This window comes from Colias croceus, chromosome 10, assembly GCF_905220415.1.
Source record: "Colias croceus chromosome 10, ilColCroc2.1".
In the NCBI taxonomy this organism is placed as follows: Eukaryota; Metazoa; Arthropoda; class Insecta; order Lepidoptera; family Pieridae; genus Colias; species Colias croceus.
In genome coordinates, this window is record NC_059546.1 from 8,235,657 (window position 1) to 8,257,794 (window position 22,138).

Here is a 22,138-nt window from a genome sequence, read left to right on the forward strand (position 1 = left end):
TAACAGACACGGGGTTTCGGGAGTTTAGTTAGTAACTGTTTAATAATATGTAATTGAATATCACACATACCTTCATTATATACCTAATAAATAAAAAAAAGCTAGAAAAGTCGTACAATCAATAAAAATATTTAATTGTATTTCATTTTTTATATTTACATTTATTCGATTTTCAACAAAATAATTGCCAATATAATTACGCATCTAATGGAACCTATACCAGCGTAAGTTTTTTTTTTGTATAAATTAAAACAGTATGTTCAAATCGTTTCAATTTATGTTTAAAACATACAACAAGATCTATTAAATACTTATAAATTTTCGTCCATCCAAACAAAAAACATTGTTTTTAGACTTCAGCCTTTTTTCAGACAATATTTTAATCCATATGTATTGTAATGGTAATAAACAAGAATAGTTCCAGAAAATATAATTCACGGTGCTACTTCACTAGTAAAATTTGTGAAACAACTGCGTAAAGATCTGTGAATTAAAATGTTTATTTCTAAGTACAGCATAATCTTTGACAGAGCACCTCTAGGTTAAATCGTTTCAGGCAGATTGCGCAAAGTCTCATTAAGTAGTATGTAAGGAAACTGCTTGAGAATTGTTTGTGAAAACTTCCAGAAACATGGGTGTGTTGAAGTCGTGCGTGTTCACCTTTATCATTTTAGTGGAATTACAACATATTGTTGCGCAAGTAAGTACTTACTGTAAAGTATTAAATTTTTTCATGAACGGTGAAAACGTTAACTTTAACATATTTATTGAAATTACAATACAATTTCAGATACTTTTACTTTTGTATTTACTGATTCATGCTCTTTAAGATTACGGGGGACTCCTTTTTAAATTGTTTTTGCAAGAGCTTTTTTAAATATAACTAATAGATATACGCTTAACTAATAGTCAAAAGCGTATAACTATTAGTTATATTTAAAGAAAATATTTCTTACAATCATAATTATTTATACAATTAAGTAATGTTTTTCCTAGTACTTGCCTAGATTACTGCGATGTGTATTCTAAATGTATTTGCAAAAACTCTACCAATAAAGTGCGCTGACTAGACCGGGATATGACTAGAACTACTCCTTTAGAATATAAATTGAAATTAAAGGAATTACGGTAGACGTAAAGGTATAATATATCAAAATATGATTAAGGTTCTAATCAATAAATGATAAGAAAAACTAACAATCGTATTGTACTTAAAATAATATCATCCTATGCCATTTTAGTTCTTAAAGTTATTATATTTATCTCCATTGTTGTGTAGATAGCGCAGACCAGTTGGTGCAAAAGAAAAGGCGGCTGTATTTTCCTTGAAAAAGCCTTGGTACCTAATTAAAATGAGATTAAAGTGATAACGGCCAAAGACTCTTCGTTTATTTTTGTACCTTATCGGTATACTTACTCAATTTACTTTCTGTTAATTCATTATTAAAACACGCGTAGCTTAACCTGAAAAGAAAGACGCCTTTCTCATTTTTTTTTTCAAAAAGTTTAAAATGTGTGAACACTATAGCACAAAATTAAATAAGTAAAAATTAATGACATTTTTCAGATTTACAAAAAAATGCAATAATTTTTTTTACATCAGAACATAGCAAACCACCCATCGTGTCACATAATATTTTGAGTATTTTTTTTTTCAATTAAAAGATTAATCAATATAATATTATTTTAGCCTATATTCGAGTCCCTGTTCTGCGACTTTCTGTGTGACGATGATTCAGACTACGACTTCTGTGATGGGTGCAGCTCTTCCGAAGACTCAAACAAACAGACAAAAACTACCTCTACTTCGATAGCACCTAATCAAGAAATCAATATAAAGATTCGTAAGTAATGTAAAAACTGATTATATAACAAGTGAATTATATTAGTTACACGTTTCTTAAAATAGCACACTACATAAACATGGTAATGTTCAATTAAAAAAAAATATTTTTAGTCACAAAATATTAACAAACATTTTTTGAATGTGATGTTGGAATAGCCACGGAATATTATTTATAACTTGTTGTATAATGTAAATACAAAACGTTTTTGTCTAACTTATTTACTTACTTATAGCAAGGCGTGTTACTAGGGCATGCAGAACCGAGTCTGGTTCCAAGTTTCTGAAACCCGGTTCCAAATCGAGCTCAGAACCGGGTAGAACCGGGTTACCCGGTTTTTTTATAATACCTTGGAAAAAAATACGAAATTAAACAAAAGTAACTGTAAAAGTACCTGATGATTTTCAGAATTTACGGCTGTATCTTTTGTTTCGTTGGCTTGTGAGTTTGACTTTTTCACAGCATCAAGGGACCGAAGACTTGAGTTTTCCATATAAATTTCAGCTTGATACCAAACACAAAAACATGACTGGATCATTATATGAAACAGTAAAATCAACAGCTTTTCAAATCACGACAAATATAATAAAAATATTTCAGTAGCCTAATTTTTTTTTTTTTTGGTAATACACCTGTAGGAAACTTATAGCATCAGGTTAGACAACCAATCAGAGCCACGCTTGAGGCGTGGCACGAAAATTCGCGATGCACGTGAGTCTGACGTTGCCAGATAGAATAAATTTGTTAAAATAATGCAGCAAAATATAAATAATACTTAAGATTTTAATATTTTGGTCGGAACCGGGAGAACCGGGTTTCATACTATTCCGACCCGGTTCTCAAGATCATCAAAAAACCCGGTTTTACCCGGGTTTTTCGGAACCGGGTAAACCCGGGTGCATGCCCTACGTGTTACAGCATAGGAGTATATTTTGTATTAAGGAACTTTAGATAAGTCAATACATGAACAGATAAGAAGGCTTTATTCAAAACATATCAAATATTGATCAGTTGAATATGGAGTGGGCGTAAAGCCATACAGTCAAGAGTGTAGTTTTTTAGCATTCAGAATCACTGACAGATTTTCTACATAATTATGTGTACTATCTTTAAGTCCGCGGCTTCGCCCCGTATAAAAAAAAAATACGAAACTTGCATAGTTCCCGTTCCTGTTTGATTTCCGGAATAAAACCAATCTTATGTGTTAATTCAAGTTACCCTCTATGTGTGAGCCAAATTTCATGAAAATCGCTTTAGCAATTTTTGCGTGAAGGAGTAACAAACATACAAACTTTCGTGTTTATAATAGTAGGATATATTTATCTCAATATTCAATAATAATACTAAACACCATGTATTCTCTAAGCAGCGGCGTCTCAAGGCACAGTTTTGGATATAATCAACAAGAACGGAGCATTCTCCGTGATGGTGGACGCTCAAGGTAGCGGGTCGAGCGCCGCACCAGCTGACTCTTCCACCGCCGCTCCGACCACTGCCGCCGGGGGAAGTACTACAGCAGCTGCTACCACTGCTAAGAAATAAGCTTACATTTATAATGTTTTTGTTGTTTGTGTTTGATTTTACGCGTGTTACAGATTTACAGGAAAATAACGTATTATATACGCGGTTCAGGTATTCATTATGTTACCATTTATGGGCGCTGTTCTTGGGTAGAGTAAACGGTAGAGTAGAGCGGTAGAGTTCTAACTATTCTACTTACTATACTAATGTGGACACCTTTGGTAGAGTAGAGTGCTAAAATTTAGTAGAGTCTCTACTCTGGCTAACACCATGGCAGTATGTCAGTTACTCTGCTAAAACTGGTAGAGTAGTATGATAGTTGACTCTACCGTTTACACTACCCGTGTACAAGCTATTGTGTGTAGAAGCCATATTCTGACAAAAGCTGTCTGCCAATGACCACGATCGGCAGATGTTTTTCTTTCTTTTGTTAAACAAATCATTTCATTTTTAATTGTAAAATACTCGCGTAAAACAAAACAAGAAAATACAGTAATTAGGTACCTACTGTAGGTTTTTTATAGAACTAAATATCATGCCTAACTACAATAATGCATATGTTTGCATACATTTTGTTATACATACGTTACGCATTACTAGAAATTATGAATCTTACATAAATATATTTTTTTCTAGCGGAACATATCGGTATCTAGATATATATACTACATTGATATACTAAAAGCAGGTACTAGATGTTGTAATGTAGATATTTTGTAGTTATTTGGTAGGGTAAAACTTCCTGTACGTAAAAAACTTAAAGGTAAAAAATATTATAAACGTGAAAGCCATGCATTTTTTATTTACGAGGACTCTTTTTATTACATTTATAATAATAAATATTACGTTTTTGGAATTAACCCCGTCGCAATAGTCCCAAATGGTTTACTAATTTCAAAAAATTAGGTACATAATATTATATTCCTTATATTTTGTGTATACCCATAAATAATTCATTAATTGTGTGATATTATACGAAATAAAAAACCAACTTTGTATTTTAAGTTTCATGTTCTATCTTCTACATAAATAGGATCTAACTATTAGTAGCATAACTATATATGCACTCGGGCGTAAGTTAAGAAAAAAGTTGTTATGAAATAAGGAAACGCTTAAATATATTTCTTGAAATCAAGAACACTAATTGTTTAATTATGATAATTAATGTAATAGGAAATCCTGTAAAATAATTGGAAATAAATTGTTTAAAAACTATTCGGTGTTTTTCATTTGAAGTATAATGTGGGTTTGTTAATGACTCGACATATTGATAACGATTGCTTTTAATCTTTAAATATGCGCCAAAAATAATAAAGGTAATTCCACTCAGCCGGAGTTGTTCACATCACCGCCGCGAGGCGAGATACTTGCCCCCCCCTAAAGGTAATTCTAATATTCTTGGATGCAAATACCTTTTAATAACCTTTTCAAAGCTTAATCTACTTATTAATCCAGGCAGTCTACTGCCAGCTCCAATTAATTGCACGGCTCCTTTTGATATTTAGATTCACGTCACCTTAACTATTAATAGTAATACAAAGCATCCTTCCTACTCGGTAAGTATTCATATATTATGTTTTGTACTTCATAACTATATCTTTATTCAATCCAGAATAAATAAATAAATTGCAAAAAAACCTCGGTATAGAAATAAGCGAAGAACCTAATTATTTCCATGTTTAACATAACGTAAATTCCAAAAGGTAAACTAAACTGAAGTAGTATCATGGACGAATATATTTATTGGGTCCATGGTAGTATTTTCTACACATAACATATACACATTTCTTTCAACATACATTTCTTTCAATAGTGAAGGCCCCTATCATTTTCTACGTTCACTGATTGCTCATTTTGTACCTAAACATACATAATAATATGATATGATAGAATCTCTCCCTAGTTAGCTAGCTACTAGTTATTATTCTGTGCCCTAGTGCAGATTAGCATATTTCACTTTTTCTTTTTTCGTTCTTTTCTTTCCTGAACATATTGTTTTCCTTAATATCCTTTGTCGTTTATTGATCCTTTGATTAAATTATTGGCAATGTGGAATATGAACTATGTTGATGAAAAACTTAATAAATAAACTTAATCTAATCTGTGTATGTGTGAAAAAGGTAAGTACTTAAGATTAATTTCATATAATGCTCCTCAAAACCCTTAAAACTGCAGATATTTCAATTGGCGTACAAAGTAAAATAAAAATTAATATTCAAGCCATCGAATATTGCATGTACCTAATAAAACATGAAGTGCATTATTTATGTACCTACTGCTTGTGAGTCACACGATCGTTTTCACTTACATTTGGAGTGCAGTTAAATTTGAAACTACATTAATAATTTATTATGAACAATGTCGTGAATCTGGCGCCACAAAAACTGTTTAGGATGATTCAATAAATACTGTTTTAGGTTACTGGTTAGGATCAGAACAGATATACTTTAAGGATATTAATGTATCATCCTTTTTTATGTAAGATATCTCCTTTGCTATTCGATATATTTTATACTCTACGATACGGAATAAGTCTGTCTTTGTGTTATATTTTCGTGCGTGTGGGAATGAATTAAAACTGTATGTAGGTATACATACATGAATGATTTTATTTAATCGGATAATTTAAACTTAGGAGAAAAAAGTGAGTCATGGACTGAGTTTCTTTTTAAATAACTTATTAACATAAAGATAATAAAAAATAAAAACAAAACATAAAGGGGATCAAATAATAGCAGCAAAAATTAATAAGTAGAGCTGCAATAATCGCGAGATAAGGTGAAGTGTATGCAAAGTGAGTCATAGACAGGATTTTATTGTATTTGTTTTTTTTTTCAATAATCTCTATTAATCCGTACTATATAATATTACTAGCTTCCACCCGCGGCTTCGCCTGCTATATCTAAAACCTTATAAATGACTAGTGGTCCGCCCCGGCTTCGCCCGTGGTACGACGTATTTTGCAATAAAAGGTAGCCTATGTCCTTTCTCGGGTATCAAAATATCTCCATACCAAATTTCATGCAAATTGGTTCAGTAGCTTAGGCGTGATTGAGTAACAGACAGACAGACAGAGTTACTTTCGCATTTATAATATTATTAAGGATAATATGCTAAAACCTTCCTTGAGAGTCACTCTACCTATTAAAAAAGCCATCAAAATCCGTTGCGCAGTTTTAACGATTTAAGGACGGTCAAACAGGGACAGGGACTTTGTTTTATTCTGTTCCTGTCCGTTTATCACTTCTTCACGCCTAAACCACTTTTTTATATAGATACTATTTCCAAAACGTTAAAGATAAACATATAAGATTCATTAATCTCTTTCAAAGCATTAAGCCCTCTATCGCTCCTACCAACCAATCTAAAAAATATTAAGTGAATCATCTTGGATTAGATTACAAAAAAAAGCTGTAATATCCTATAATTTTTCCAGACTGATATTTAAAAAGAAATGATAATCTTATCAAATAAAGATATGAGGTTTATAAATATTTTAATCAAATATATTTTGCGTACATTTTGCATAATCATATCTAGTTGTATAATGTACATAAGATATTATATGATAAGCGATAAAATCCATACTAATATTATAAATGCGAAAGTAACTCTGTCTGTCTGTCTGTTACTCATCATCATCATCATCATCATCAGCCCATATACGTTCCTACTGCTGGGACACGGGCCTCCTATGTCTGTTACTCAATCACGCCTTAACTACTGAACCAATTTGCATGAAATTTGGTATAGAGATATTTTGATACCCGAGAAAGGACATAGGCTACATTTTACCCCGGGTAATAGGTTAAATAAGGTTTTATCTCAGAAATCCCACGGGAACGGGAACTATGCGGGTTTTTCTTTGACTGCGCAGGCGAAGCTACGGGTGGAAAGCTAGTAATATATATGATTAGAATTTATTAATAACTGCAAAGTGCCAAACTGCATAAATATCAACATTCAACATTTAAGCCATCATAATTCTCACAATACATAAAAAAATGTCCTTTTAAAATCAGTATTGATATTCCCTAATGACCAAAAGCACATTGTGCTTATAAAAAGATCATACGTGATAATCCAACACAAACTCTACATCTTGGCAATAAGCTCTAAATCTGTACGTATCAAATGTGCATCGTTATGCTCGAATTAGGATCGGCTACATGTCGCATATTAATTTATACGGCGGATTTCAGCGAATCAGAACAAAACGGCTTCTCATTAGCTGCTTTTCTCTGTTCGTGAGTAAAAAAGTAAAGATTTATCGTCGACAATGAAGCTGAGGTATCAACGACCGGTTGATTGCTTCCCCGCGCCGGACGCCCTTCGAGATTAATTAGAGCTTCTGTGGTACATAGTTAGCCTGGAGTTAGGCATTGATGGTGTTTATCGATAACAAGAGACTGATTTATGTTCTGTTTGAAAAGGATTATTTGTAAAGGTCCAGATTGTATCAGTTAATTAGAGCAACGTTCGAACGTTTCGTGTGGGAACTGTGTTATGTTGATGCAATGGTGGTGAACGTATTTCGATTTCTTGGGATTACGAAGGAACCAGTATAATATAAAATGTAGGTACCTATATAATATGCTCTGTAATATATTGATTCTAAAATAGAATCAGGCATTATAGCGATAGTTTTTTTAAAGCCAGTTAAAGTTATTATCTGCGTATAAAGCTGAATCAACGTGTGGCATCATTATTAACTGAATAGAGGGCGTATTCTATTGATCCTAACTGTATGTTAGAAAATAGTGATATCATACAAACTACCATTGAAATGATCCTTTTCTAGATCTCTGTATATTAATGAAGTATACTTACAATAGACTGTAACAAACAAATCAAGTTTGAAATCTATTTCAGAAGTAAGAAGTATCATGAAAATAATTATTATTACTGATTCTTACTAAAATTACTACTCCTATAGCTTGATCCACAAAATACACTGCCTCTACAGCATACTGTGCAGTGTGCATCCAGCCCATTAGCCGCAGCAAGCGAATAAAAAAGGGAATTTCAAAGCGCACATACCGCGTAGCAGGAAGACGTGCATTTTTTAATTAGGAAACAGTTCGAGTAAAAGCAACCTTCCGTCATCGTCGCAGACAGGAAAGTACGGTGATGAGTATTAATGAAGCGGAGCACGGGACGGGCGAAGGCATGCGTACGCGCAACTCAGTGTTGCCGCGCATTTCAACCGGTGCATACACACGCATCACGCACGGGTCGATGACTCCGACATGCCAATTCATTGATACGGATTTACTTAATTAGTGTTTATGTAATGAGGTGAATGTTTATGATCTTGTGGTCGGTTTTTAAATATGATTTTTATTATGATGCAGTTTTGTTTGGATGTGCAGTGCAATTTGATTGCATATTTTTTAAATTAATTTAAATTTAATACAATTATTATTAAAAGTGTTTTCAAACAATATAAATATAATTTGTTTAATATCATACATTATGTAAGAACAACCGTTGCAAATAAAATAAATTAGTTTTGTAACGAAAAAAAAAATATTCTATAATCTTATTCCTTGAGAAAATAATTATGGAATATTAAGTTAATTTTATGAAATAAACATAATTATCGCAAACAGTACCAATTAATTATAAAACAATGCCTAGTCGGATTCTCTTCTCTAAAATATTCATAATCACTAATAAGCACACTCGAATTTCATCTTGATCACATTTTATTAGCCATTACTCTATCTTTATTACCTTTCATTATATATAGATTAGCTTGTTTTTTTTTCAGATGTTACAATTTCACGTTTAAGCCATAAGTTTACGAAATAAAGCAAAATGAATACGAACATTTTGTTATTTATTGCCATTAGTTTTGTGCCAGTGGTTTTATCGAAAGCTGGACGGTATGCTAGACTCCAAACTGACCCGTTATCGAAGACGAGATGCGATCTCATCTGCCAGGACGCGAGCAAGGAAACTAAAACTAAGGTAATAATCTTTAACTTTCACTAACAGAGTTATTGATCAAACAACACAAAAACACATGTTGCGAAAAAATCTAAGAAATAAGCTTTAATAAGCAATGAAAATAACTCTAAAAATAGTTCAAAATATTGTACAGCGCTTTAAGCATCACTTTATTGCATTATTGTTATAAAATGTACCATTCAAATGTATAATATCTGTCTTGTATCGCAAAAAAACTTCGATAATAGTCAACATTGAAGGTTTTTACGTTGCTTAGTTTAGCCAGTTACGTTACAAATATAATTATGCACGTGGTTTTTCCAAACAAAAACAATTTTTCCGGAAGGCTCTCCAATAATTATTTTTTATTATTATCTCTGTAATGAATTACTTATATTAATTACCTTATTTAATATTGTTTTTTTATGATTATCGTTTTGCAAAAGCTTTCATGTTAGAATAACATTGAAATAAACTCTCCAATAATTATATAGGTAAATATTACTTATATATAGAGTTCACAAATATAGAGCTTTTATTATCTGCTTTCTTGTACGTAAATCTAACTTGCGTGTGTTAGGTGCTAATTAAGTGCTGACGTAAATATGAAGTGATATAGAATTTTGACAAGTCGACGTAGATGGAAGCTCCTGTTAATTAATATCATAATTTTGCTCTACACTAGTTCTCTGTAGTCAATATAGAGTTAGCACTAGCGTATGTAGAGTTTCAAACTCAGTCATAATATATTTAATTGTCGGTATGGATCAGCATAGAGACAATTAAATAAGTTGATACTGTACTTTAATTAAATTACGGATTTGCAGAACTTAACTGACAAACCCATAAATTAGCATAGGTAATTTGTATTTTATTGAATAATTTGAAATAAAAATAAATGATTATATTATACACTAAACACATAATACATCTTAAAATTTTATAAACATTAGGGATGCGCCGAATACCGAATACATATTCGGTATTCGGCATATTCGGCATCTTTTTCACTATTCGTATTCGGCCGAATTATTCGGTCTAGGTGCCGAATATATTCGGTATGAGTGTTTCTACTTTCTTGGCTATAGAACTCAATAAATAACTTCATATTATGAATGATTTATGTCATACTAAACTGCACAAGTCAAAGAAATCCTATGAAGAATGTGTTGAACCTAAGGTCTCTACACTAATATTATAAAGAAGAAAACTTTGTTTGTTTGATTGTAATGAATAGGCTCATATACTACTGGACCGATTTAAAAAATTCTTTTACCATTCGAAAGCTACATTATCCACGAGTAATATAGGATAGGTTTTATCCCGGAAATTCCACGGGAACGGGAACTATGCGAGTTTTTCTTTGAAACCGCGGGCGGAGCCGCCGGCGGAAAGCTAGTATAAAATAAAACAATCATTACATTTCAAATCAACGTTAATTTTGTAAATTTACATCAACATAATTTAATCATGTTTATTATTAGCACTTAGTTAGTATTTAATATTTATTATACTTTAAATCCTGAAGTCTGAAGACAATGCTTTTAGTCCCAATAGAATATGACACACGAAAAATAACACAATCACACAAATTACACTTAACTTTTGTTTTGTCATCTTGCATTTCATCAAAAAAGTCCCAAGCTCGCGATCTTTTACGTCCGCTCATGTTGGAAACACTAACTTAAAGTAAAAATATAAAACTTTTAAACAATATAAAAATTTTAATATTTTTTTGTTTTAATTTGTAACGTATTCGTGCGATGTTTCAACACAACTGAGACGGCACGGAGTGCGCGGGCGATATACGCGGGTGGCAGACGGTGAGGTAAGGCTCGCTCGCCACCGAGCCAGCAGCTACTTGCGACCCGTTAGAATCCGTTTACGCATCAAAACACATCAAAACATTGAACCGAATAATTCGGCCGAATATTCGGTTCAGTAAGGTTTTAACCGAATAGTATTCGGTATTCGGTTATTCGGTGAAACCACTATTCGGCGCATCTCTAATAAACATATATTCTCTAATCTCTACCAATTTAGAATCAAGCAATGTGTGATGTAGAGCTTTGTGAAAAGTTATTTGAAGATATAATAATAAAAAAAACAAAAACGGAATTTGTGTATTTTGTGCATAGTTTTTTTTATATATCTAAGTTAAATTAAGGTTGACACTCGATGAAAATAATTCCACAATATTAAAGTATTCTTCCAGAGCTGATAATTAAAGGCACAGTTACACTAAGCGTGAGTCATTCAGTCTTCAAAGGAGCCATTATGTCTTGTTCATTTGCACTAACTATATTCTAATGTGCATTGTAACGGGTACACATAAACACCAGCTTTATTACTCGCATAGTTGTACTTTACAAATTAGCATTTGTAGTTCTAAACATAGAGCTTTAACGTGTTAATTTTTATGAAAATTAACAAAGTCTATTTATAACACTTTATTATCCAAGAATAAAAAGAATTACAGTGCAATAAAAACTGCGTTTGTGTATCATCAGCGCATGTAACGTATAAATTATAATATGTTATCAGATTAGAGGATTTACAAAATTATTGTTCCCACTCCGCATTCAGCATTGAAATTAATATATTAGCATTATTATAAAAAACGAAAACTATTTCGCATTCATAATATACTAAGAAATCTCAACTTCAGTTACAAATTGTATTAACATTGATTCATAACACCAACAGTGCCGCTCAGAATGCCGTGCCAAAGAGCTGAAGCCTGGCACGTGTCCAATATCCGACAACCCCAGGTGGCAGGCCGCGTGTGTGGAGGCCTGCAACCAGGACTCACAGTGTGATGGCACACAGAGATGCTGCAAGCATGGCTGCAGCTCAGTTTGCAACGAGCCTGTCGACTTGCTGACATTGCCAGGTATTTGTTCAAACTCAAACTCAAACATTCATTTATTCAATTAGACTACTATTTAGTAGCACTTTCGAATCGTCATTACATAAGTATTTTTAACATTTACCACCGATTCGGAAAGCAGTGTCTATGGAGAAGAATCGGCAAGAAACTCCATAGTTGCTCTTTTAAAATCATGTCAATATTACATAATATGTAACTTATATCTAACTTATACATAATATATCATGATATGCCAAAGAACTGTCCTGTGGTTTTTACGCGACAACCCTCCATGGGTCTTTATCGTCCATATATTCCTGAATACTGTAGTACGCTCTCTGAACTAGTACATTTTTTATATAAGTTTTAAATTTAGAACTACTAAACTCTTTAATATTGAGAGGAATTCTATTGTATAAGCGTATACCTTGACCCATAAATGAATTTTTAACTTTAGCTAATCGGAAAAATGGCATTTCAATTCTATTCCTGTTCCTTGTGCCATAATCGTGTCTATCTCCTACTCTTGTGTGTAAGTCGGCGTTTTTGTGAACATGCAAAATATTATTAAATATATACTGTGATGGTACAGTAAGGATACCAGTATTCTTAAAATGATCTCTTAGTGAGTCCCGAGCACGTAAATTATATATAGAGCGAATGGCTCTTTTCTGTAAGATAAATATAGTTTCTATATCTGCAGCCTTGCCCCACAGTAGAATTCCATAGGACATAATGCTATGAAAGTAGCTGAAATAAACCAATCTGGCCGTATCTTCATCGGTGAGATGCCTTATTTTTCGGACTGCATATGCAGCTGAACTGAGCTTACCTGCAGCGGTGTTGACATGGGCTCCCCACTGTAGTTTCTCATCCAATGTTAACCCTAGAAATACAGTAGACTCAGTTACGTTTCGTCATTTACGTTTTAAAACCGTTTACGATCCCTTTAACTCGAGCATATCTAACATATCTTTTTCGAAACGAAATCAATTTTATAGTGTTTTTATATTATCACATTGATTTAGTGATCATCAATCAATAATAGTAATTGATCGATCCAAAGCCCAGACTCAGGTGGTAAATAATAACAACAATTGCATAAAATTCCCCGTTGGATAAGTCACTATAAAAGGAGGCATAATTATGTGCAAATTAGATGTAATCTATTTAAATAGCAGCTTTATTTAATAAGTTACGGTGTGTTATTATTCGAGCATCAGATAAACGTCTTCATCATAAAAATTATATTTAATTACTACTCTTAGGTATTTGGTAATTCATATTATGCCTAATTACTTTTATGTCCAATTATGTGTTCTCAAAGTGCGTCTTAAAGAGTTTCAAAGACTACTTCCGTAAGATTCTAAAAATAGAAAAAATATTTATGTACCTAATGTAGTTATAAATGTAGCAGTCCTATTAATAGCTTAGACTCTTTATTAAAGGTGCTGTTCAACTAACGGCCTGTAGGTATAATTTCCAGCAGAAGCCTTAACTACAGCATTTTAAGAACTTACAACTTAAATTTATTTATAAGCTATTCTTATTATAGAGTCAACACGTTTTTAATTTAACGGCGCTATTTGATAAAGAAGCTAGGCTATTAATTAAGCTAGTTTGCGACTTATAGGTATATAAGAACATGCATTAGCGTTGGTAGGTATACATAGAGACAGACAAGTTTTTATAGAACACTTTCTGCGGTGAGATCGTGGGATTCATATACCATAAAAATATTACAATGATCCGATTGTACGATCATTCTTTTGATGTGTTCGTTTTATTACAATTGAAGCGAATTACTTTGAAATCGTTAGAAAAAGTCAACGTCCATCAGCTATAAGAAACGAGAAAATGATTGAGATATGTTGTTCAAAATATTATTTAGAATAGCAACAGCTATTCAGAATTGAGATTTTTGGATTTCACGTCAAGTTTTTTTTTATTAGTGTGGAACTCTTGCCTAGATACCCACGGCCTACGGGGAAGGGGCCGTGGGTTATGTAGGATTCCTACCGACCAATACCCCACTGTGTTCCGTCAAGCCGCATCTACGACAGGGCCATGGATATGGTAGAATTCGTCCGATTTCACGTCAAGCCTGATTCGTCAGTTTAAATATATATTATTAGGACTTTATAATTAAATGATAGTGTATAAAACATGAATAACTACACTGAAGAAAGTTTACAATAAAATAAGTTCGATTGTCGTATTTATTCATAAATTGGAAATTGGCATTACAAATATAATATCATATTTTGTTTATAGGTCTTCCCGCGTTACCAAAAGTGGAAGAAGCAAAAGAGAGGCGCAAGTCAGTGTTGGTGAGATGGTCTGGTGGTGTGGGGGATTCTGCGAGAGCTGTACCTGGCAGAGTGCTCTATCTTTTGGAAGAACAGCATCATCTCGGACCTAAGTATGAGGAAGCGAGATTAGGAGACTGGAACTTGATTACGAGGACTAATAAGTATGCATATTTGTTTATTTTATAATTGTTCGTTTTGTTTTGGTATTTTAATATCGTGATACGACTTTCTTTACACAAATAATCACACATATGATGTTATTAAGTTCTGTTCCTAACATTCTAATAATTATCTCTACTAATGCTAGAGTTGAGACTTTTTGTTTACGTTTCTATTTTTAACAAATGCTGCGTGAAGCCTTGTCGTTTTATGTTCCCGCACTATTTACCCAAGACATTAACCTCTAATTAATTACTATTGATCGATGAGAACGACTTATTATTGGCCTAGCACTGAACTCTTCTGCATTGTACATAATTACAAAAATTAATTATAACTTATGACATATTTACTTACCGAAAATACTACAATCAAAATATAATCATCAAATAAAATTGTTACATTAAGGTATGCCCACGTCTATTACAACAACACGGTAACAAGCGCATTATCAAGTGTTAAAAATTTATAAACAACGTTGAGAAGATACTTTTAATCTCTCGACATTATTATTTCTTATCTTAACGACCTACCCATTCATAACATTTACGCTAATATTTTATACCGATTAAGATGATAAAGACATTGTGAAATAAGCGATCCTTGATACGAATGTAAAATGCACTATCTAAAGCAAATTGTAAATCATGTCTCAATGTTGGCTCTTAAAGAGTAAAGCTACTTGTTTACTAACTTGCAACATTGTTAACATATTGGCAGTTGGCACAAAACATCAATAATCATCACTAAGCGGCCATTACCCACGAATGGTTAGCGCTCTACAGTTCTGCATACCATTCGAGATTTTCCAACAACACGTAATAGCAAAATTACTATGATATAATACAAATTAACAAAAAATTCCCACTTACGAATCGGCTAAAACAAATATGATCGATTGTAATAACAAAATGTTGTGACATTTGGTTTATGAGTCCATTAACAACATGTCCGATCGGTCATTGACTCATTCAGACAATAAAAGGTAAAGCTCAATTAAAGTTAATACGACAATAAAACGCCTTACTTTGCCTTTAATATTTAAATGCCTGTAAATTTTAATGTTTAACATACCACTAAATCAGATTTACATAAACCAATATACATACAGCTAGGTATATACGTACATAACTATATATATGTATTGTAATAATTAATTATATTGAAAACAATTTTAATGCATCGAGCCTCAGAGCTATCTGTGGTTTTCCAAGAAAGGAATGATGAAATCATTACTATTTGAGATATATTTTAATTTATTAAACCCAATTATACCTAACAATTTTATAAGATATTACCTACAATTGGGTCATAAATGTCATAGTATTACCTACTACAATAATATTATCATTTACTCCCATATTATGAATGACATTTATTATTATATTGATGATGAGGTAATTCTACTTTTTAAATTTATTTTTCTTCATAATTTACATTTGTACCACCACCGTTGCTGGCGTTGGTGATCACTTAACATCAGGTGGACCACCGGCCCTTTGCTTGCTCAACCATTAAAAAAAATCGTTATTAGATTAGTCTAGATTATACTTTTGTAAGTACTACAACTTAATAGGTTGAAATCCGTCAGAATATTAATTTATATTCTATTTCTCGAAATATACTTAGGCATGTAGAAACAATGAATATACTAGATGTCTTGTATATTAAACAAAACACACCAAAATTTATCTTTAAGACTTTCCAGTCTGAGGGCCCGTGAGTCGTTGAGTTTTAATGAGTTCTTTAGAAACTAAAGAAGTTACAAATGAAGTGGATTGTTGTGATGGGGCTGGTTCTTTATTTAGTTTGATTGTAAAATTATACTTAAGGTATCAGATATATTTTTATATAATATATTAATCTTTGCAATAAATCGATTATTGGGATTAATTGATATCTATTTCATTTCAAGCTAAAAATAGATTCAAGTTATACTTGAAAAAAAAAAGGTATTTTTTGTAATCCATTGAACTCTGATTGAAATGTTAGTTGATATAAAAATTGCAAGGACATAAATAACACTCGTAAAGCCATAACAGACGGCGTGGTCAGTTCCGGCACAGACACTTGAATCGGCAATCGAACCCGGAACCCGTTTCAAATACTACGTGTTATTTTTTCAATCTCCTTTGTTTATGGAGATTATGATCAGTTTTATAAAGGCTGTTGATGACTTTCAATTTAGAGAACATGTATAAATTATTTTCTCACAAATGGGAGGAATAGTTACTGAACACTTAAATTTTATTTTTAAATCGCTGCAACCAAGCGATTAAAAGGAAACCTTTAAAAGTACAACGTTTGCTGCCAATTTAGTACTTTAATTAGACGATAAGAAATGAAGCGTGAAATGATAATCTAAAAAGCAATCACACGAATCAAAGCGAGTTACAACAATGATGTTTCAATTATTAAAATTGAATGCTTTCTAAACTGTCTTCCGTGTAGCGTGCAAGTTTTACATCACGACGATGCACAGAATTGCATCACTGATTATAAACACAACAATTTGTTATTCTAATTATCGATTCCTGGTATCATTTTTTTAACCTTTAAGCCGGCTACTCACGTACCTGCCGCAGGGGCAATATTGGTAGAATCTCGGTTGGTCGGCAGTTGGAGCAATTTCAGTTGTTCTCTAAATTGCCCCTGCTTGCCTACACACATCACAATTAAATCCCAATATTGCCCCGTCAGCAGGTAGATGTGTAGCCGGTCTTAACGTGGTTAGTAGCGCTCTGTTTGTATCGATCGACTGTCAATCAAACGTTAAGGGAACTTCTTAATTTGTTTCTCGGTAACTTTTACCTGCGCTTGCATTTTGTTAGTCTGGATGATTATTTCAAAAATATAACAACGCTTTATCTTATTTCTGATATCTAAAAGATAATCAGGACTAAAACTTGTTTGTCGATATTTTGTTCATATTGTAATAAGTGATTTAAATTTTTTTTCATTATCTAAGTTTTCGTGACCGTAAATTAGCTTTTAATTTAGTGAAGGTGAATGGTAATAGGACCTGGATAGGACAAGTCATTACCTAAATTTAAAAGTTGTGAGACTGTTTCTTTATTGTAAATGTAAAGCTCGATAGTAAGCGATTACGCCATTCAATGTGAATATGAATTTGAACATATCCCAAATATAAATTTTACTCAAAGGTTTATATTTAGCTACTTAAGTTTTGTCAACGTAGGAGGTTGTATCATTTATAAGCCTAAATGCATTAAGATAATTTTTTATTATTTAGGTATCACAAGCAACAATAAAACCTGTTCTCTAACATAACTTGTGGGCCGTTGATAAGCTTGTGATTGATGACATCGAAAACTAATTGATTTCAATTGTGTGGAGGAAGACAAAAAGCAGCAGTTTCCATTCCTGGATAATAGAGCTATTTATTAGAACATATAATTTTTTTTATTGGAATAATAATTAACTACTCACATTTATCAAAAATATTGACGTTTTATTTTATTATGATTATTTATTATGTTGTAATTTAAATAATTTTTGTAAACAATTTAGGAAGGACTCTTCATTATTTGATAGCCCAAAAACACTATTTATTAAATTTATAAACGTAAAGCATCACTTTAAGTTCTTGCATTCCATGGAACAAATTTAGAATACACACCTAGACCAATCTGCTATATACACGGACCATTTCAAGTTACCAAATCATCTTGTTTTCAGAACGAAAGTCTCACTCAAGAGCTTGCTGAAGCCAGGCCGCTGGTACCGTTTCCGAGTAGCAGCTGTCAGTGCTGCTGGCACCAGGGGTTTCTCGGAACCCAGCGCTCCTTTCACCCCACGGAAGGGACCCAGGCCACCACCACCGCCGAAGAAGTTGAGAGTACAACCAGTGCGGACTGAAAATGGTGAGCATATTGTACGATATTAAATTGAAACTACATACTTAATTGTATTAAAAAAAAAAATTCCTTAGTACGGGGAAAAACGTGGTTTCAAATCTGTAAATATTCAAATGTGTCTTAATTGTATAATTAATTGGTATTTTATTCATGAATTAGTCTATGCCAATTAATATTTTTGAGGAATAAATGTTAATTATGTACCTACTAAGTTTATGTATTTTTAATTTTTATATTCTTTCAAAGTCAATAAATCATTCTCAGCCACTCACAAAGTTAAGCAAAACTCGTACAAAAATACAAGATAGCGTACCCGAATTAAGAGTTTAATTTATATTTAAACTACTCATCATAATGCTATAGGAACCGTCACAATAAGATTGGAGTGGAAGGAGCCCCGATCCGATCTGCCAGTGATGAAGTATAAAGTGTTCTGGAGCAGACGAGTCCGCGGCCTGGGTGGAGAGCTGGATTCCGTGCTGGTCAATCACCAGACTGTACCAAAGGTATGGCAAGTTGGATATCACGCGATTAATTATTAACGTCAGAAATGACACAGTGAAGTTACAATTTTAATTTGGTTTCGAATTTCGATGCGAGCTCTACCTAAATATTTCCGTATGCTCTACATAATTTCGATTTAACGCAGTGACTATGTCACAAATAATTGGAATTCACTGGAATTTGTACCTACATTTTATGGTTTGAATGATACTGATAACACATATTTTATTTTAAGTAGGTATTGCAAATTTTACTTTTTCGATGCAAAATCAAAATATTTTAATATGACTCTAAAAGGACTCTAAATTAGATTCAATAGTTGCGTAAATAGGTACAATGAAATTAAAAAATAAGAAACCAAATTGTATTTTCAGGATCAACATTCTGTTGAAATAAAGGATCTGCAGCCGAATTCTCTGTATTTCCTCCAAGTTCAAACAATAAGTCTCTTTGGTCTCGGAAAACTTCGAAGTGACAAGGCGGCCATTTTTTACAATACAACCGCAACTGAAGGTAAACAGCTATAAAATTTAACTTAGTGAAAATGTAGGTTAATGGTAGCCCTTTTTGGACTACGCCTATGAGGCGTAGTCAATTTATAAGACAAAAAGTTTATTAACTTCGTTGTTTTACAATATTTGTTGCAATTGATATAATATTATATTGCACTTGATATATTATTGTAGACATTGAGTAAAAATTTAATTTTGATAAGTAGTAATGTGCTGTTTTTTGTTTTTCATATTTTCATCAGATATCTAAGAATGCTGTATTCTGCTGTATTAAACAAGTTGTAGTTTTTATTATATTTTTGAGATAATTATGTCTCATAACACTATTGTATTTAGGTATACATTTGTGTCATAATATACTTTATAATTGAATTTTACAGAACGTCGGCCAGAACCTTTACTGAAACGTAAAGAGGAAAAGAAAATTAAAGCCGTGAGACTGAATAGGTTCTTGTGGGAAGATCATAAAATAAAGGCGAGAATTGCTTGGCAAACTGTGGCTAATAAGGATCAACAGCCAAAGAGGTATGTTTAGCGGTATGTTGAGCTACTAGCTGACCCGCAGACGTTGTCCTGTCTTCTCACAAAATGTCAAACCCGTGAGGTTTAATGGCCCTTAGGTTTTCGCATTTTCTTAATTATTTGGCGCAAATTTCTTCAGATTTTCTTTCATAAGATCCTTCACCTGACAATAAAGAACACATCATAATGAGAATTATCGGAATCGGTTCAGTCGTTCACGCGTGATACCGTGACCAAGATTATAGGGATTAATTTTATATGTATAATATATGTCATAATTTCATAAAAATTGTAAACTTATTTCAGATTCTATGTACATTGGAGAACCTTTAAATGTCACCACCCTATTAGAGAAATGAAAAATCTATCAGCGATTACTGAGGTAACAATTTTACTGCATAATATAAAAAGAAAATAAGCTACAATTTACTTGCATTATAAAATGATATCATGGTAAATTCAGGATAATAGATAAATGTGGTGAAGATAGCAACATTACAACGAACTGGCTGCTGCGCGCGGTTTCACCCCCGTGGCTCCACCCCTGTTGGTCGTAGCGTGATGACACATAACCTTCCTCGATACATGGGCTATATAACAGCGAAATAATTTTTCAAATCGGACCATTAGTTCCTGAGATTAGCGCGTTCAAACAAACAAACAAACATACAAACAAACAAACAAACTCTTCAGCTTTAAAATATTAGTATAGATTTATATATTTTAACTTCTTCCTTTTTCTTTTCAGCTGACCTCTTTCGAAATCTACGAACTAGACTACCACTGCAGTTACAAAGTGAATGTAAATTCATCTGGCAACACTATCAGCCCAGATTCCGAGTTCATACTAACAGTGCCTTCATGTGAATATTTCCAACGAAAAATAAACGCGACAATACATTGCAAGACCTGATGATAAATCTTAGTTATTTAGGATGTTGTATTAAAATAGGTGCAAAAAAATGGTCAAAGTAAATGATCGAACACAATTATGCAATTTTAATTGTTTCAATTATCTACATAAACTGTAATGAAACTAAACGCACCCATTGAAAAAGACTAAAAATATTTAGACCGTACGATGTATTCATCATTAATATAAGGTTTTGTACGTTAATTGTAAGTAGGAATTATTTATTATAAGTTTTTTATAGAATAAATTAAGACTATGAACTAGAAAGATTTTTATTTTTTTTGATCCTATATTTTGCAATCCTAATCTATTTTTTTTAAATATTTAATCGTAATTTTATGCAATCAGTTCAACACAATGGGGTTCAAAAACCCCATTAGTGTTTGTTTTTTTTTGAAGTGATATTAATTATATACATAATATAAAATCGTAGGTATTTTTAAATTTTCTTGGCTTGGCATCTAATAGACCTTAATAATATAAATGAGACCACATTTTATTAAATATGGTCTCTTTCCATTATTCCACCCGCAGCTTTGCCCGCATAGTCAAAGGAAAACCTGTATAGTTCCAGGATAAATCCTATGCTAAAATGGATGGTTTAAAACCATCTTGGTAAAAAATCATAACTTAAAAATCAAATTCAGTGGTTTACGCGTAAAGAAGAGATAGACGAACAGACCGATCGACAGAGTTACCCGCCCCGGCTTCGCTCGTGGTACATATTCACGTTTTCTCTACATAAGAACCATCCTCGAACTTCAAGGAATATTATAAAAAAAATAATTAACGAAATCGGTTAAGCCGTTCTCAAGATAAGCGCTTACCAACACATTTTGGGATTCATTTTTATATTATAGACTAGGTTTCCGCCCGCGGCTTCGCCCGCGCAGTCAAAGAAAAACCCGCATAGTTCCCGCTCCCGTGAGATTTCCGGGATTGCGTCATTTTCCCGGGATAAAAAGTAGCCTATGTCCTTTCTCGGGTATCAAAATATCTCCATACCAAATTTCATGACAATTGGTTCAGTAGTTTAGGCGTGATTGAGTAACAGACAGACAGACAGAGTACAGACAGAGTTACTTTCGCATTTATAATATTAGTATGGATTTTAGACCACCTGAGTTTGTAGCGTGAACTTAGCTTGAATAC

At 32.7% G+C, this 22,138-nt stretch overlaps 2 protein-coding genes across 3 annotated transcripts; both read left to right on the plus strand.

Moving 5' to 3' along the window:
* Window positions 1-566: 566 nt before the first annotated feature.
* On the plus strand, window positions 567-4,580 carry LOC123694980. Of its 2 annotated transcripts, none has more exons than XM_045640634.1 (3): window positions 567-700; window positions 1,691-1,844; window positions 3,211-4,580. In XM_045640634.1, exons 1-3 carry the CDS (start codon window positions 632-634, stop codon window positions 3,384-3,386), a joined length of 399 nt encoding a protein of 132 aa, XP_045496590.1. In that variant the 5' UTR covers window positions 567-631; the 3' UTR covers window positions 3,387-4,580. The 2 variants fall into 2 exon arrangements, with proteins under 2 accessions (XP_045496590.1, XP_045496591.1); XM_045640635.1 differs by having other exon boundaries at window positions 3,214-4,580.
* A 3,951-nt stretch (window positions 4,581-8,531) lies between these two features.
* On the plus strand, window positions 8,532-21,253 carry LOC123695103 (anosmin-1). Its single transcript, XM_045640823.1, has 10 exons — window positions 8,532-8,663; window positions 9,139-9,338; window positions 12,024-12,210; window positions 14,461-14,659; window positions 18,357-18,541; window positions 18,899-19,041; window positions 19,414-19,552; window positions 19,932-20,076; window positions 20,380-20,455; window positions 20,822-21,253. Exons 2-10 carry the CDS (start codon window positions 9,186-9,188, stop codon window positions 20,984-20,986), a joined length of 1,392 nt encoding a protein of 463 aa, XP_045496779.1. The 5' UTR covers window positions 8,532-8,663; window positions 9,139-9,185; the 3' UTR covers window positions 20,987-21,253.
* The last annotated feature ends 885 nt before the right edge of the window (window positions 21,254-22,138 follow it).